The 18,668-nt window shown below is 39.4% G+C and overlaps 1 protein-coding gene across 2 annotated transcripts in view; it reads right to left on the reverse strand.

Annotated features, from left to right (window-relative positions):
* The window catches only part of TSHZ1 (teashirt zinc finger homeobox 1), a 54,998-nt gene that overhangs the window by 27,546 nt on the left and 8,784 nt on the right, over positions 1 to 18,668 (reverse strand). The window contains exon 1 of one of the 2 annotated variants that reach the window (XM_063165144.1): positions 12,393 to 12,531. The exons of the other annotated variant lie outside the window; for it this stretch is intronic. Within the exon in view, the coding sequence (XP_063021214.1) occupies positions 12,393 to 12,417 (25 nt within the window). The 5' untranslated portion in view covers positions 12,418 to 12,531. Of the gene's footprint in view, positions 1 to 12,392; positions 12,532 to 18,668 lie in introns of those variants that run through there. 2 annotated transcript variants of the gene reach the window in all.

The raw sequence follows: 18,668 nt of genomic DNA on the forward strand, positions 1-18,668 counted from the left end.
TTAACGGAATTCTTTCTTATAGTCAGTGTTGTAAAACAGGAATATTTCACAAATTTAAGACCAGCCTCATTCTCCATGGGGTGATAGTTAGGTCACTGCTTCCCAATCTTTTTTGGGTAACTACATCAGTTCACCATTTCAGTCTCAACAATCAGTCTCTTCACAACTTATTAATTGCAGCTTGTACTTGCTCGTTTTCACCAACTCCAAATCACAAAGGGCCCTGAGAGTCCCAGTTGCACGGCTGGTTATAATGCATATAAAAAAAGGTATAGCCACCAGATTCTAAAAAAACCCCAAAACCCCGTATTTTCAACCATTCACAACAAAAAATCAGGCCCAGCATGGTAAATACTGATTATCCAACTTTTATTCAGGAATCTAAACACTCAGAGATGAGCTTGTGTGCAATTAGACATCTTGGCAGATCTGTCTAAAAACTACATGTTAAATATAGGAATTACTAGAAGAAAGAACTTCTGTATAGGCACTGTCTCCTTCCACACTGAGGTTTATAGGGAAAAAAACAGCAAACAGCAAAACTGAGACCATGTTCCTGTATTCATCAGCCACTCTATGCTGTTAGAAGATGTTCATCTTGCCAATTATATTATGCTCTTTTGTAAGTCAATCTCAAAATCTTTAATGCAGAAAGGCAACTGCTGCTAACTTAATTTTATAAGTGCAAAATCTAAGGCACAGAAAGAGAGTTCAGTTCTTTTAATTCCCAGCTTTCAAGAGCAATGTTGAAGGCACTGGGAATTGGCACTGTTCCTTCAGGACTAGCTTAAAATAAGGGAATATTCTGGTTCTTGGCCAGACTCTGAGAAGTGGAAGTACAGTTTAACTCTCTAGCATGAGGATCTCCTCCAGCTACAGGAGCACGAGGTACAGGTGCATGTGGGAAATGAGAAGGGATTTACATGGGAGATTCCAGCCTGAACAAGTGAATCACCGTAATGGAACAGGTCAGGACCCCCAACTCCCACTGTCAGCTTCAAATCCTTCTACCCACAGAAAGCAGGGGGAAATATTGTCAAGATTATCCTCCTGTCACATTTTCAGAATTAAGAATTTCATTAATCACCAAGGAGTTCAAAGATCCTGTAAATCTGATTCTGTTCGCACTTCCACTGGTTTGACACTGATGCAGCCGTGAATCCACTGGCTGAAAATGAGGCACCCCAAATTGCATATGCATAGCTACAAGGAATCAAGTTCATAAATGTTATGATTTCCTCAGGCAAACAGCAGTTTCAGCAAACTTGAGCAGGAGGCCTGAAATCAACATGGCTTGTGGCAGCAGAGCCTCTTCAGAAGAAAATACGAATGCTGGAATTTTTTTTCCCATTACACTCTGCACAAGCATTTAAAAAAAGGGAAAAAAATCAAAATGCAATCAAATATGCCTAAGATACATGTGGTTATATACAAACACCTTTCTCGAGGAGCAGAATCATTCTGCTCTTGGTCTTGTGCTTCATGATACAGTGAACTAAGCAGACATTTTACTACCACCCTACACAATTTTACTCACAAGTTTGTTTATACATAAATAAACACACACACACACACACACACACACACACACACACACACACACACCCACACTCACAAGCTTTTCTTAGGCTAGATAATATGACCCAGAAGCACAGACAAAAAATGGAAAAAAGATGAAGAGAAGCACTTTCTTCCCATGTCACTTTTATTATTATTAAAAAAAGGGTTCTTAGAGAATTGTTTGTTTTATCCACTTATTCATCATTTGCAAAGCTCATAAAGAAATTGAAGTTACTCCTAGGAAAGGCTAGTTAAAAGAGGAAAATGGAAGACCAAGTTACAGCTTTTAAAAATAATAAAAAGGGTCTCATGTAAGTAGATTATAAAGAAATAATTTTTATGCATATGTGAAATCACATAAGCTTCATCTAGGCTTTTGGAGAACTTTTCTCATCTGTTTTGAAGAGAGCCTAACCACTGGAAAATGAAAACACTACATCTAAATGGAACAGTTGGGTTCGTTTTCTTATATGAAATTTGTGACTAAAATATATGACAGTTTAAAAACTTAAATCTAAACTTAGGCATTGAGTCTGAGGTTACATCAAGATTACTCTGTGAATGCTCTCCAATCCATTTTCAGCAACACAGCTACACTTGTACCTGCCTTTTTCCTTTTGTAGCTTACCGCCCATTACTGCCTCCTTGAAACTGTACATTGGGATTGTACATCTCAGCATCTCACTAAAAAAGTGAGGTGGCAGAAAGAGTAGCAACATAGCAGATCCCCGGTGCTAGTGAGTCAAGAGGTTAGAGAGAAAATTGGTTTAGGGAAAATACAAGTAATTTTGTTTTCAAAAGAAAAAAACCTTAGATTTCAGGAATAGAATTCCATGCAGGCCTTCAAAAAGTCTTCAGCAGGTTGGAGAGATGGGCAGAGAACTGTCTGAAATTCAACAAAGGCAAATAGAGGGTCCTGCCCCTGGGAAGGAATAACCACACACACCAACCCAGACTGGGGACTGACCTGCTGGGGGGCAAATCTACAAAGCAGGACCTGGGGGCCCTAGTGCACAAACTGTTCATGAGCCAGCAGTGCCCCTGTGGTCAACAAGATTGATGGGATCCTGGGGTGCATTAGGAAGAGCTTTACCAGCAGTTCAAGGGAGGTGATCTCACCCCTCTACTCAGCCCTAGTGAGGCCATATTTGGAGTGCCGTGTCCAGTTCTGGGCTCCTCAATGCAAGAGAGACATGGAACTCCTGGAGCAGCTCCAGTAGAGGGCAACGAAGTTGATCAAGGGACTGGACATCTCTTTTTACAAGGAAAGCTTCTGAGGGAGCTGGGCCTGTTCAGTCTCAAGAAGAGATGACTGAGAGGGGACCCTATCAATGTCTGTAAGAATGTGAAGGGAGGATGTCAGAAGGATGGAGCCAGGCTCTTATTGGTGGTACCAATCAATAAGAAAACAGACAACAGGCAGACTCTGATGCACAGAAAGTTCTTTCTGAACATGAGGAAGAACTTTTTTATTGTGCAGATGACTGTGTACTGGAAAAGGTTGCCCAGAGATGATGTAGAGACATTCAAGAACCATCTGGAAACAATCCTGTGCCATGTGCGCTGCTTGAGCAGTGAGGTTGGACCAAATGATCCACTATGCTCTCTTCCAACCTTACTCATCCTGTGATTCTGTGATTTATCCTCAGTGATGTAGGGAAATGATCAAGGCTGATAGGAGGAACAGCTGGTGCAAGAGATATCCAAACTAATGCTTGCATGGTGGGCAAGGAGACCAATTGTCTCTAACTACAGAATGGCCCATTTCTAAAGGAAACACATCACTTCAAACCATTTCACTGTACACCAGTATAGCAGCCACACTGGTGCTCAGGCACAAAGCACTTCCAAGGAACTGCATTTAGTTTCTGAAAAGAGGGCCAGCTAAAGTTCTGCTCATTTCTAAGAACAAGCCTAGCTGCACCTGGTGTAGACTGTCAGTGAAAGCAGATTCACTCTGTGAAGCTGAGACTGTACAGGTGTTGAAGGACACATTTAGTGCAGGTAGCTGGGTGTGCAGATGCAGTGCAAGCTGCTGCAGGCTGAGCTCCAGGTGATGGAAGTCCTTGACAAGAGGATGTGAAATGCCAAGCCTCTGCATAACCAAAGGCACAGGGACCTGCGGCCCAGGCAGGAGAATGGAACACTCAGAGACACAGCAAGGGCTAAGCACCCCAGATTTTGCACACTTATACTGTAAGGGCATAAAAACCCTGGGTTTTCTTTGTCCAGGGCCCCTCCTCAGAGGCACCCAGCTTGAGCTGTTATTTTGTTGTTTAGTGACTGAATTATTTGAAGGATTTGGACATCTGAGATTTTGCTATGGGAAATCCAGGCTCAAGCCAGCAGAGAAATCTGACTCTGTGAGTGTAGAGTGTGTAGCTGCAAGGGGGCTTCAGCCCCAGCTCAGGTGATGAGTGCAAATGCTGGAGTGGCTCCCGGATGGTCAGACTGGGAAATTTATAGAACAAGGAAGCAGCTGAGGAATGCTGATGTGTTCTCACAGATGCTGGAAGAGGTAATCCCCAAAGCTGTGGGAGTGGTGGCCTTCAGCAGAAGGGCAGCAGCAGAACAGTGGTGGTAGTAACAAATTTTCATGGTTATGGTTGCTGTATTTCTGGTGTCTGCAAAAGTATCACAGCACTGACACTGCTGTAAACTCACAGGTCTTTGGCAAAATGCTTATGAAACATAAAGGCATAGAAAGATGGATATGGGCAGGGTGGTAGTGGGCTGAGGAAGGGGATTACAGAGACTACATTTTGCTGAATTTTCTCTGAAACTGCTACACAGTGTTCTCTAGTCTAGAAACCTCTAGGAGGAATCAAAAGACTATATTAAATTCTTTTTTAAAGTGAAAAACATTGCAGGGATGCTTCTGGTTCAGTCCTTTTTCTACATACTGATGTTTTCTTTCTGTGTGTTCTTTCCATATAGAAAATACAGTACAAAGGCACAAACCTTGAAAGATGTATCTGATCTAAGCAAAAGTTTACTTGGAAGTACAGCATCTGAAGGAGTGCTTTCCACATGTAAACAGAACACTTAATCTGAGGAACTGGGCCATTCACCTGAGGAAGTAAACCATATTTCATCAGGATCTACTAGAATTTGGGAAACTCTTAAAAGCAGACGCTGCTGATCACTTAAAGGAAAAAAGATTAATGCTAAAAATTTAGCTGTGTACCAGGTACATAATAGACTAGATTACACGTTTATTTGATCATCCAACTAAGTTTTCATTTCATCTACCTGATGCCTAATGAAGCAAATTAGAAGTTCAAATTAAGAAATTCTCTTTAAGTACAATGTCACTTAAAAAATACAATATAAAACATATACTACATACTGCCTGCAAAAGAATACCTCCAAGTGCTAACCTTCTCAAGAGAGGATGGGGAAAAGCAGCTCATCATGGGCTCTCAGTGGAAATATAAGTTAGTTGGAAGTTGCCTAGTCTTGAGGGATATGTGTGATTTTGTAAAGGACAGAGCACTGAAGAATGCATCATGGGCTGTGGACTATACTCCTAGCCCTACAGACAAGACTTCACCTTAATGACATGTCTCCTTACTTTTTTCCCCTTCACCATGACTGTCTCCTTTGGGGGTGGAGTTTGTGCTCAGTGTTTCTAAACAGCCTCTAACTGAACAGGCTCTAATCTTGACTCAGAGTCTTTAGACAACAAAATTCTTGTTTCTCTAACCAATCACAAAAGCAATTTTACAGATTTATATAATTTATACACAAAGCCAAAGACTGTTTACAAATATGGAATTCAAATGGTTATGTAATCTCCTACCTTTAATTCAAATAAATGAGGCAAAACCATCTGAGTGTATCTGATTCTCCATTTGTCTTGAATACAAACCCAATCCCACTATATCACTCAATCACATTCTTAACAGTTGAGCATTAACTTTATTTTAAGATTCCATTTCAGTACAAATAAATGCAATAGACACCAGCAAGGCTGCTAGGTATAAGTGAGCCTAGGGCTACAAGGCTAATTTTGCAAATTTGAGCTTCTTTTTTTTTTTTTTTTTTTTTTTTTTTTTTTTTTTTTTAATCTTTGCAGGAATGCATCAGTAAAGCAAACTCACCAGCTCTGGAGAGCACTAAAATTCAGAAGAACAGAGGCATGACTCTGCAGCTCTGCAGGTTAATAAAAAAATTCTTCACGTTACACAAGATATAACCACTCCAAAAATATAGAGGCCAAGGAGATAAAAAAAGAAAAAGTGCACAGCTTACTGGATATACCTCAACTACAAAAGCACCTGTGCTAACTACATCACTGACACAGTTTAAGTGCTCAGTAATCAGACGACAAAGTGTTAACAGTCAGTGAGTTGCCATGTAATTACTGTTGCGTCCAATGGAGTTTCCCAGTACTGTATGTGCTGCATTGTTCCTGTTATTATGTGGTAACTATCAAATTACCACGTGTCATCACTGTAACATTAGGTTGATCCACTATGGAAATTCATTCTGTTCAACAGCAGTCTAAATTCTTCATTTTGTCCCTCTGGTGATGTGGACAGGTGGATTACATACTGAGCTATACAAAAGGTTAAAGGAGTAGGTGAGGCACTTCATAGATTAAACCTGATCAAACAGCCTGATTCTGCCACTTTTTCCCACTATGAGTTTCACTATTTTCCCTCAGATGGGATAATACTTGACAGGGTACTACTATCTGTCCCAAAGTGATCATTTTCTCCTTAAATTTCCTGTAAAACCAACATCAACTTTCTCCCTGTACAGCTAAAGTAGTTACTATCTTAAAAAAATAGAGTAGAAAAAAAGGTTTTGCTTGCTGTAAATGGAAGGGAGTCAAAAATGTCAGGAGATCCATTTAGGACTTACAGTGTTACTAATCTATTTTACTGAGAAGACGTACAGAAAATAATACTGTGATGGGAGGAAAGAGTATTAGGGGTTTTTTTGAGGGACAAATAGAAATAGATACATCATGATAAGCTTTGGTTCACACATTTGCTGCATCTATATTTCTGTGAAGAACAAAATTAAGTGCTAGAAGTGTTTTGAAATAACATTAGGAATACATACACAAGTCTTGGAAACAGCCCAAGTGAGGGAGCAAAACTTCAAGTGTAGCTCTCAACCTGGGAACCTCCCACACTACAACAAACTCATTAGCAACTGCTAACAAGCCACCTGGTGTGAGCCACATGATAAGTGAAAATACGACGGCAAGGATGTTATGAAAATGGTTATCACCCATCAGTGCATTCACTACAAGGAGTATTTTGCACATATATTTTACATTAACACTTGGAAGGTGCTCAGATGTTACGTGATTGGAAGCCCACGCAAGAGCCCGCGCAGATGACACAGTAGTTTCAAGGGCACAGGATTGTTCACTATTAGCTTCACTGACATCTAAATAGGTGCACAGCCAAATTTATATACAAATGAAAGTCAAAGACGTTAAGGGGACAAAGACAATTGGGTAATTATGTAAATAAAATCTGAAATATTATAAAAGATTCATCAAAATGAGGACAGAGTCTTTTCTTGCCATGATTAGTTAGCGCACAGCAAAATCCCTGAGCAGACAAGACAATTACTGTTTCGCACAGGTTAGCAGAGGAAGATATACTGTCTCAGGAAAGTAAGATTTATCAACAACTACCACGTGTCAGGTACTGGCTTCAGGTTTGCCAGTGTGTCTGAATTATCGGAGAGGTAAGACACACCTTTCTGAAGAAAGGCCTGAGGTCTCAGAAAAACCCATGGCAACAAGTATTTTCTCTGCAGAACACTTCCACCTCCACAGCTGCAGCTCATATTTCATCATTACTCAATCAATAGATAAAGGTAGTCCTCTGGCTACATTTGGTAAAAAATGGCTCAAAGGCAGCTTTTTCCCAAAAATGGCTCACTTCCTTCCCCTTTCCACTTCTGCACAGAGAATTTCTGACCATTTGCTACATCTCTGTCAATCTGCCAGCAGCTCTGTGGCTCAAGATTACAGCACTGGAGATGCATGCAATTTCCAAGTATCAGGAACTAACAGCAAGTTGGCAACTGTATAGTTTATTGAAATAACATGCATTGTTGTCCTCTCAACAATTTACCTCCAATCTTCTTCAGTATTTTCTAAAATCTCTTGTAGAATCCAACTTGCTTCATATGTCAGTCATTTTGAAGTTGTTTAACAGGTAATGGCAGTCATGGAACCAAATGGCAATTAAAATAACTTCTTGCAAGCAATTTCAAGAGAATACCAAAAGTAAGGAATGGAAACAAACTCATGTTCCCATATTACAATCAGGTCATTCTTTCACTGTCAAATACAATGCCTCCAAACCACAAGTGATATCGGTCTGTTTATAGTAACAAACATGGTGGAAGAGTGTACATGGAATTCAGGAAGTTTCATCACTGTGCCCCCTAGATCCACTCTAAGAGGACACAGTAAAACAGCAGAATCATAGGATCACAAATTCATATAATAGTTTGGGTTGGAAGGGACCCTAAAGAAGATGTAGTTCCAACCTCACTGCCATGGGCTGGGACACCTTTCACTACATCAGACTGCTCAGAGCTCCATCTGGAAAGAGCTTTCTAGCATTGTTTACACTAAATATAGCACCATTAACTACCCCAGCAGCGACGTGCACCTATTCAACCAAACTGTAGCCTCTTACAATAGTTTTTTCCCAAGATCTACCCTTGGTTCTAAATGTGCCAATGAGATTGAGTTCAAAAAGTTCTATTTTAATTAACTTGACGTCGTATCTGAGAAACTGCCCTGCTACAAACTCTTTCTCTACAAAGAACTTCTATGTGAGCACGCAAATATTTCTGAGATGCAGTGACCAGCGCATGTGTCACCATGATCTTCCAAAATGTTGCTTAAATAAAAGCTTTGGGACCAGTGCTACCTAAGTTGCTCATGGGAAGTAAAAAGCCACACTATGGGAGAGAGCGAACAAGGACTTTGTCTCTTTAATTTTACATGCATGATAATGTTTTTAACCACTAAGGTCATACCTGCATGTGATGACTGACAACTTTTCAGCTTGATTCAAAGCAAACAGCTGTTGGTTTGATTGCCTAGCAACTAAAAGTTGATGGATGACCCTTAAGATGGATAACTACCATAAATCACCTCATTCAGACTCTCAGGGAAAAAAAATTAAAAAACAATGCTTTTCATGACATTTGCTGCACTCCATAATGTGCCATGATAAATTTGGCTGCCTTATGGATGCACAGTTGTGGCTGTTGAAATTAGACACTTTTGTTTTCTGCATTCTGCACTTCTTGTAGCCCCCTCTGTAAGGTGTGTTCATATTAATATACTCCACTGTCAGAAGAAAGCAGAATACCAGAAGCTACTGTCAGTCACCACAAGGCAGGGAGAATCTGTATTGAATCTCTGCATCACCAAACAGCTTTTAATCAGGAAACAGCAGTCTTATATCATAGCTATGGCACAGGGCTACATGCATTAATAATGGTTACAATATATTTAGTGTAATGACTTGACCCCGGTCAACATTATTGATGCTGTGATTAATATGAATTTGATAAACTGCTTCCTCTTTGAAGACATTTTGTATGTTTCTCAAGCAAGAGAAAAATACTTTTTATGTATGAGTAAATATAGCAGGCCTTCATAGAGGCATTCTGATCTCAGCTGCACAGGTGTAAAAATAGATTCCCAGGATTTATACAAGTGTCCCTGAAACTGAAATCTCGGCTACAAGAAATAGAGGGGGGGAAAAAGAAAAGTGGAAAAAATAAGATATCCTCATTTTCATTTCATTAATAATAAAAAAACATCCAAACCCACCAAATCAGGATTCTAAGGGAAGGCCATATTCCTCCCAGAGTGTTCAGACAGAAAGGGAAATTCCCTTTTATTATTCTAGATAATAGGATTTCTCTGTTTGTTATGTACAGAATACATATGCATTCAAAAACAGATGTTCATAATTGCTTTCATTGTTTGAATTTTTTTAAAACTCTTGAGCTTGACTATTCATATGAAAACTCTTGTACTGAATTTGGTTTATGACAGCAAAGTGATTTCTAGTTTTGTTTAAAGGAAAAAAAAAAAAACAAAAAGAAGATCATTTGGTTCAAGTTTTAGTATATCCTTGGGGAAATGCTGCCTTAAATGATAGTATGTGATGATTTCATCAAGAACAAGTCTGGTAAATGCTACTACCTTCCTCTAAGTAGACATGTGTCAGCCCACATGAATAAACTGCTGTCCAGTGCAATTCTGTTACATGACACAGTCATTCTCAAACTGTGATACATGATCCACTGAAGTGGGGAATGTCACCAGGCACCCCAATTTATGATCAGAGACATGCAAATAAACTCCAAAAACTGTATCAGTGGGAAATGGAAGGTACCTGTGGAAATCAGAAAATCAGAAATTGGATGGAAATGGAAGATGAGCAATTTCACCTGGGGAGCAGATGGTTAGCTGAACAAAGTAATTGGGGAAATAATGCTAAGGGAAGAAAGTTTCAAGGTAGGACTGAGCTGACAGAATATGTGGGGAGAAGTATGCTTGTCAGAGGCTTGCACTGTATCTAAACCTATGCTATCAGTTTCAGGAACTTCTCCCTTTAACTGAAGTTAGTTGAGCATTTTCAGAATTCAAGTTAGTTCATTTGCAAAAAAAAAAAAAAATCAAAATTCAAGTTCCAAAGGATGAAGCATTCTAATAAATTCATCAAGCAAACTGGCATGCTGGTGGTACTAAATTAGAAATAGCATTTAGCTGAACCATGCCTTCAGATTTTCAGCAGGGTTGCAATCAGTTTTCCAAAATGTATATTCTGAAAATATGAGGCATGTGTCCACCTGCAAGATCTCAAACTACATTTCTTAATTTTACATAGAAATGGAATGCAAGCACAGCATGCAAACAGTTGTTGAAGTCTACTGCATTTCTCAACAACCAAGAAAGTTGATGCTCCACCACATACATGCACAATTGAGTGGATGCTCCACTTCTATAAGATGCCTCAAGCAGTGAGTATGTAGCTTAGATGCCCTTTGTCTCCAAGAAGAGATGAACATGTCAAAGTAACAATGCCAGTTGTAATGCAATTTATTGGATCTTCTGAAATTTCAGATCACTGCATCCTATAATCAATACTTTCCATTCTTCAGCCACAGTACCCCTTCAACAGAGAGCATAACCGGTGCAATTTGCAAAAACAGGAGTCTCAAGTGCACCTAGATATGTTTAGCATAAAAGCACTTCTATACAAGTAACATTCAGACACAACCACTATTTATTGTTTCAGCTTTAAGTCTCGGATGCCTCCGTGAAGGACCCACTAAAGAGGACAAGACGGCATGCTGGCCCTTTAAAACTGAAATGCTTGTTTCCTTTCTGTAAGAAAAGTAAATCATGCTATAGTGAGTGGAGCTTTGAAAAAGCATCCATCCATTAAAGTTCATGGATCCTCGTTTCCAGATTGTCCCTCCCCTGGCTGTGTCTCAAGTTACAGCCTTGTACAATCCAAGTCTAAATAATATTCACTATGATAAATGACACCATAACTCCGATATCCACAATCAATCTTTGCTTTAAAGATACATCCATCTTCAATAATGTTGATGGGGATTCTGTAAAATGGGAAACGTGACTGTTTTCCCGACCTCCTAACAGTGGGGGAAGGAAGCTCTGAGTGATGGCTGTCAGCCCACATCTGGCTGCAAATATAAATTAGCCTTATGTAGACAAATGAAAGGACCAGCCCTGACTAGAAAACAGCCACTCCTGAGCAATGGCTAATTTATAGGACTCCTTTCTGGAAAGTTCCTAGCTGAGGCTACAGTCTCCTTAGCTATCTCTTTAAATGATATCTGATGCTGTAAATAACTTCAGTGTGGTAGGAACTATGCAAAGTACAAAGAGTGATTTGGTGGGGGGAGGGGAGGAGACAATAACTTTCTCATATTCTTTGTACATGATCAAGATTTAAATTCAGCCACTTAAAACACATTTGCACACGCACACAGACAAACAAAAGTTTTGTTTCAGGAAACATTGTTATATTTTGGAAATGTGCTCTTCTTCATTTGGCAAAAGATCATTTTCTGCTTTAACTCCTTTGTCATCTACTGGGCTGCAGGACTGAGGCAACTACATTACAGAAATTAAACTATTCAGTGCAAGCGACACCTTGAGGTCTGCAGATTATTTTTTTCCCTGTTAAATGCTATCAACTTTTCCTTCTCCTCACCTTGCCCCCTCTAGCTGATAGAGTTTCAGGAGCATGGTGAGTCCTACCAGCTCAGTTCATCTAAGCTGGTGCTATGCAGCTCAGATGTTGTGAAGTGGCATGCAGAGAAAATACCTGCTCTATTTATTTCAGCACATGGTTTCACAATAACCAGAAGGAAATTTTAAACAGGAAGGTGGAAGGAAGACTCTCTGATCGTCTCATCCACCGCCACACATGAAACACAAATCCCTACCTGTGCACAGGACAGTGGCTATCTTTTTTTTCATGACTGAAATGCTTTATTACCTTATTCTTTATGTCTTTGACCTTGTCCTGCCGTAGAAAAACGCAGGACTTTAATTCTTATAGCGCACAATATATGGGAATTAAAAAAAAAAGAAAAAAAGAGTTCTTTCCAGGAGGAATGGGTAAGTGGATGAGGGAGCAGCCCAATGCACGTTATTGCCACACGCGGGCTGGCTGGGATGGCACCTGGGCATCGCAGCTCTCAGGGGAAGGGGAGGTCCAGCGGCACTGGGGAGGTCTGGCGGCAGCAGTGGCGGCAGCGAGGGTTAATTCTGTGAAGGTTGAAGGACTTACAGTAATGCTGCGAAGACAGAAACATCACAGGCTTTCCTGGCAAGAGGCTCGCAGAGGGTAGGAGGGGACTGCGAAATGAACTCTCTCAGGCTTTGTCGTGCGCGTTTCCCAAGGCCCGGCCTGGCCCCTTTGATAAATGACACATGTCATTCTGTCAGGGGCTGACACTGCAGCTGGGAGGGCCGGTGATGTATGGCTCCGCTGAAAAGGAAATCAACTTTTTGGCACCAAGTAAGACTGTGCCCTGTGTAAGGATTTTGTTTCTCAAAAAGTGAAAGATAGACTTAGGATTTAAAAAAAAAAAAAAAAAAAAAGTTGAAAAACAGATTGAGCGACAGCTTACACTTAACATAAATTAACTCGGTAATGGTGAAATGTGCTAGCCTGTGATAAATAAAAGCTACATTAGTCAATTATTAATCACACTCCAACTTGTAGCCAAAACCCATGACTTAAATCTGAGGCCTGAGCTGCCTTACAAACAGATAAGACAGTGTTTGATAGATGTCTTGCATAGTGTAATCAGGAAGGAATCAAAGGCTTAGTGGTTTAACCAGGGGGGGTGTGGAAGGTTCTGGAAACTGAGACTGGGTAAAGTGGATAACTGGATTGAAAGCACCCTTTCACTGGGGATACAGTATATCTTTTGACTGCTTAAAGAAGGGGGGGGGGGGAAGGCGGAGAGAGAGACATATCTGAATTTGGTTTAATCTTTTTTTTATATACAGGAATGTCTCGAAACTCTATTTCCTCCCCCACCTCCCACCACCACCACTGTGTTAAATCATTTAAATCTGATCACTATTAAATGGATTCTCACCGAGACATCAAGTGTTTCAAATATGATCGTTTTGCACGGATTACAATTTAAGCATTTTATTTAATCGAATGAACTCGCATCAGGCTGCAACACATTCATGCAAATACAAGCTGTAGAGAAAAAGCACAAAGCTGCATAAACGAAACGATTCCTATTCAACCAGACTGTAAAGACAAAATAAAGGATTTCAGATAGGAAGAAAAAACCAAACATCTAAAAACACAAGGAGGGTACAGAGTGGCAGAGGGAGGAGAGGGAGAAGGGATGCAGTATCTAAATCCAAGCATTACGCCCGTGTGAAAGGCTGAACTCAAGCCTCACCTTGTTGAGATGCAAGCACACAAACACTCTGGGGTTTTGTTTATACTCTGCCCATGGGGGAACAGGATGGACACTGAACCCAAAGGTGACTTTCATTCCCTGACCAGGGAGAGAACTAGCACCACAGAGCACTAAGATGTCACGCCTACACGTTCAGCTGACCTACAAGGCTAGCCTAGGCTTTCTGCAGGCCCGCAAGCCAGCGGTGACAGGATGTGAGTTTCACCATCTTTTTCCCCATGTAGATGCTTTCACACCTCCTCCTCACCATCCACAACTCCACGTAACTGAAAATTAAAGGTCTCATGTGATACACACAGCCCAGAACAGGGCTATTTCTTGGATGAATGGCAGCCTCAGCTTCTGACCTAGCACTGGGCTGCACATGGGTGCACCTCTGTGCCTGCACAAAGCCAGCTGCTGGTGCAGGCTCCTTGCACCAGGTAAGCTGCCTTCTAGCACCACTCGTATTTTCACCAGCAATTACTGGAGAGCATCATGGGGATGGGGGCTCACAAAAGTGCAACAGGCCTCCCCAGTTCAGGCCTTGATGAGCACTGCTACCAGCTTGAACACTGTATAAATGTTTGTTTGTCAGTCAGTAATTTCCATATGTTTTACATCATTTCCAGTGATGCACGCTGGTTCGCCAATAACTTGTCTAACTAACTCTGCTGAAGCTTCGGACGCGGCGTGTTAATTGTGGTATCGCTCAACTGACTTGAGATTTTAAGCAGGACAGAAAAAAGACACAAGGAAAGAAAACATTCACATCATCAACCCATGAAGGACTTCATCAGACAATTTCCCTAGCCACAAACACTGCAGAAAAAAAACCCTTTGACCTTTAAAAGGAGTATTTACCTTGTTCCCCTTCCCCCCAGTATGTTACCACTTTATGCAACAAAATATGGAAACTTTTAAATGTTTCTACATGGGACAGGTCCTATATTGCTCGGTGCTGTACAGACACACCAGGAAAGAAATCAGCTTTAGATGTTAATCAAGCGAAAGTGCATTCTTCAGTTTACATATGCTGTACATGTTTGGCTTTTCAACAGTACAAAGAGGAAAATAAAATACAAGTCATCTGTAACAGTAAAAATTACACCACCAGGTATAGTCAATTTTTTAAGTCTCTATACTTTCATATGCATAAATGTATGCATATACATTTAACCACACACATTCCCTTGCCCTCCAAACTGCCATCAGGATTTTTGCATTATAAAGTAATGCACTACCATAAAATATTTCTTTGCATGGTGTTGTGTACTTCTCAGTAGACCCAAAAAACAATCCAGTTTACCTCAGCTTTTAGAAATAAACTAACAGTTTCGCTCAAGTAAAATCTCAGCTAATCTCAACCATCTGAAAATGACAGCAGTTGTCTAGATCACAGCAGCAATATACCCACTCACCAACATCAAGGTGGTGCAGAGAGTGCTTAATTGAGGAATTTAAAAACAACGACTCAAAAGAGCACAAATTTCAAAGTAAATGAAATAGGGAGACCCTTTGAAACCCAAACTTTAGTGACAGCCCCTACAGAGAGTACAGCTATTTTCTCAAAACATGTAAAATATGACTATAGAAAGAAAGATAAGGAGCAAGGGAATGGCATGTATTTAAAAACATGTGCACACTGCCTGGTGTTTTAAACTTTTGCCTTCCTATTGCTAAAATATCATTTTTAAAGACCATAAAATTTCAGATAGTGTGCAAAATGTTTATATATTACCAAGGTCTCCCTTTAAAAGGTTTATACTTTTACTTTATGACCTGTCCTTGATTTGACACTTCCGCTCATCAGAAAGGGATTTATAAAATAATCCTGAAGGTGAGGAACAGACATCTGTCAGGGACTGGCTGAGTTTCACTTTGCGAAATTTAAGAAGGGAGAGAAATCCTGTTAAGCTCTCTTTAGTCACCAATAGACATCAAAGGTAATAATTAAAGAAGACAGACGTCATAAAAATAAATTTATGTAGTTCTTTATAATGCACAAGCACTCTAGTGTGTAAAACATCTATTAGAGTGAAAGAAAATACATTCCAAACGAGCAAAAATCTGTTTTGTTTGAGGTTTTTCGCCTACTTGAGTAACGTTTAAAAAAAAAAGACACCCAAGTTTAAACTAAAGTCTTTCAAAACCTTTGCCATCTGTGGGTACATGAACTATGGATGACCCCGAATGATTTGCACTCTGCTCAGAATCCCTTAGAAAGCACGGGAAAAAGTATCATTAAGAATGACTGATGACTGCCAGTCATGGTTGACCTCACCCAAGCTTTGGTCTCTGCCTCAGTAATAAGCTGTCCTTTATTAGCACCAACACTCCATAAAAGGGGTGTGTTTAGTCACAGGATAGTGGCCTTCTAATGCTCATTGCTTCTCCCTGAAAGATTGATTAGTGCTCATTTTTACTGCCTTCACAGTATATACAGTGACAGTGCTGCAGAGTGTCAGGGCCTGCAATATTGATGATAAGTACAACTACAAACTAGAGGTTTGGAAAAGGCAGAGTACTGGGACTTCACTCTTCTTTTCAACTGGAAAACACTGCCAAAACAAAAAGGACAGAACTCAAGCTTACACAAGATACTGATATTCTAGTAAATATAAACTGAGGCTAGGGAATTCCCTCTCTCTGAAAAGAGGCCACTTAAAACACAAAACTTACCAGAAAAGATTGTTTTTTCATTTTGTTTTGAAAATGCATAGATGTTTTTCCTTTCACCTACCAGTGGCTAAGGTAAAAAGAGATTATCCTGAAATATTCTTGTGTTTGTTCTTTTATTTCAGAAAGGCTTTTCAGTAGTGACTTTCAGAGTAGGGGGAAAAAAAATCTATTGCAAGTGCAGAAAGAGAATGTTCCTGATTTGGGAGCTACTGCAATGCCCCTTTGCAGCAGCAGGTACCTCTTTGAGGGTAAAAAACAAAGGAAACATGAAGAAAACATGTTGGCTATGTATCATATTCTGCACAAATCTGCCTGCATTAACATGACTCCTCTGCAGCTTTTACTCTTACATTTGAAGTAAGTGGGATCTATGCAAATTCCTTCAGTGAAATTAAGATCTGGAGTATAAGCTGGCACCATCAGAGAAAAAAAACTGTGGTAGATTCATGTAATGTAGTATGCAATTGCATGCAGTGCAAAGCATATTTTAAACAGAGCAAGACCCAGACATGATCCTTGCAAAGCATCAGCATCATAGTGATGAAAGAGCGGGTAAGAATTCATGAACTCTTTCAAATAAAGAAATTCCAACCTGAATACATTACTTGGAAAAGCCATGGCTTGCCTTGATTTGATTTAAAAAGTAGAAGAGAATTGAAAACACTCTTTAAAATTGGTGTTTTAACCAGAGACTTTATAGCATACAAGGCCAACTCCAAGTTATACTGTAGTAAGTTTAATATGGAACAACTTGTCCATATGGCTCTTCCTGGGAACGAGTCATTTCACATGTTACAGCAAGATCCAGCCGAAAAAAGGCATGTTTCACTGTTACTTTTATATAGCTGTGAACTTGAGCAAAGCAACCTCATACCAAAAATTACAACAGCAAGAGTTTATTGCATTAATAATAGGATGCCCTACTGCTGTGACACATTCTGTACTTTGAAACAAATATTAGTCACAATAGTTAGGTTTTAAGTTCATATACTTTAAAGCTGAGCTGTAACTATGACACTTGCAATAGTGATGATTTGCCAATAAGACCATTATTAACCATTTCACAAAGAGCTCCCTCTTTTATTTGGTCAGTTGTACTGTCTTAACAGTATCTACCTAAAAATAATAATTTAAATATATTTTTACTTAAAAACAAACCAAAACACAAACACTAGCACTTGAAAACTGGATGTCAAAATTCATATTCACACTTTTGCGTTGAATTCACATATTTTGATTTCAGTAATAGAGGTTACTTGCAAATAATAAATAATTGATTTTTAAAATTTAAGAAAATACGTTAAAAGTCTTACTAAATGTCTGTAGGACATGATGGCCCAAGTCCTGTGTCATGAAAGTCAATGGCATACTCTTTCACATACTTCTTTTGGGCTTTGGATCAAGCCCAGTCTGGAAGCTATTCATTCTTTTTGTTCGCTACCTTTCATTTTGTACATTTAAATAATAGTGTTTGGAGGGAGGAGGGAAAAAAAAACACAAAAAAACCCACAAAACCTGAGTATGAAACAAGTATTTTTAAATCAGGAAAAAAATTCATTTAAAAAATTAAATAAAACTGTGGCTTATCTTAAAAAGCAAAAACATTACACTACCAATCTAGACATTCGCATAGTTACTAATTATTTTGGTGGTCAAAACTGGTCCTGCTGTATAGAAGAAAACAGAGACAATGATAAGCAGCACTGTGACTATTAGCTTAGAGGGATTCTACTTGGCTATTTTCCTGCATCATGCACTGCAATCACAATAATAAAGAAATCCTGTATTCCACTCTAATTCACCGAGAAATAGAAATGCTAGAAATCTAAAATAATTAAGTCAACTCTAGGTTTTTTCAGAATGGAAAGGAAGCTTCTTTTTCATATTAGCTTTAAATTTCACAGAGACATAATAGCCATGGAAGAAAAAAAAATGTCCATCAGCTAAAATAAAATGCTTAGTGCTGCAGCACTGTGGTGAACAAATGAGCAAACCAAGAAATGAAACACTATGAAAAAGAAAAATAAAAACAAATTAAAGGTTAAATATGGGGTTAGGGTAGCAGGCCTGCTCCAAGAACTAAAAGGGGGTAGGTATATAAGTTATGGTTGGATTTTTTTTTTTTTTAAGTCTGGCATTTGTGAAAATACAGAATCTATAATCAGTTAAATGGAGCTCAGTGCTAAGTAGCAAGTATACTAAGCTAGAAATTCATCTTAGATACTGTATTCCCACAAAGAGAAGGATTTCCAACCAGGTGCTCTACTGATGGAGCCCTAAACCAATCACTAAACTCAAAATTGGACTAATATGCCACATATAAATCTGAAGAGCGATAATTACAAGTCTTGTTTCCATTATTGACTAGTTTTAATTTATGACACAAAATTAATATAGTCAATCAACAACATGAAAACACATCTATAAATAGAGGTAGCGACCCGAATGCACAC

Source organism: Melospiza melodia, chromosome 1 (assembly GCF_035770615.1).
Source record: "Melospiza melodia melodia isolate bMelMel2 chromosome 1, bMelMel2.pri, whole genome shotgun sequence".
Lineage (NCBI taxonomy): Eukaryota > Metazoa > Chordata > Aves > Passeriformes > Passerellidae > Melospiza > Melospiza melodia.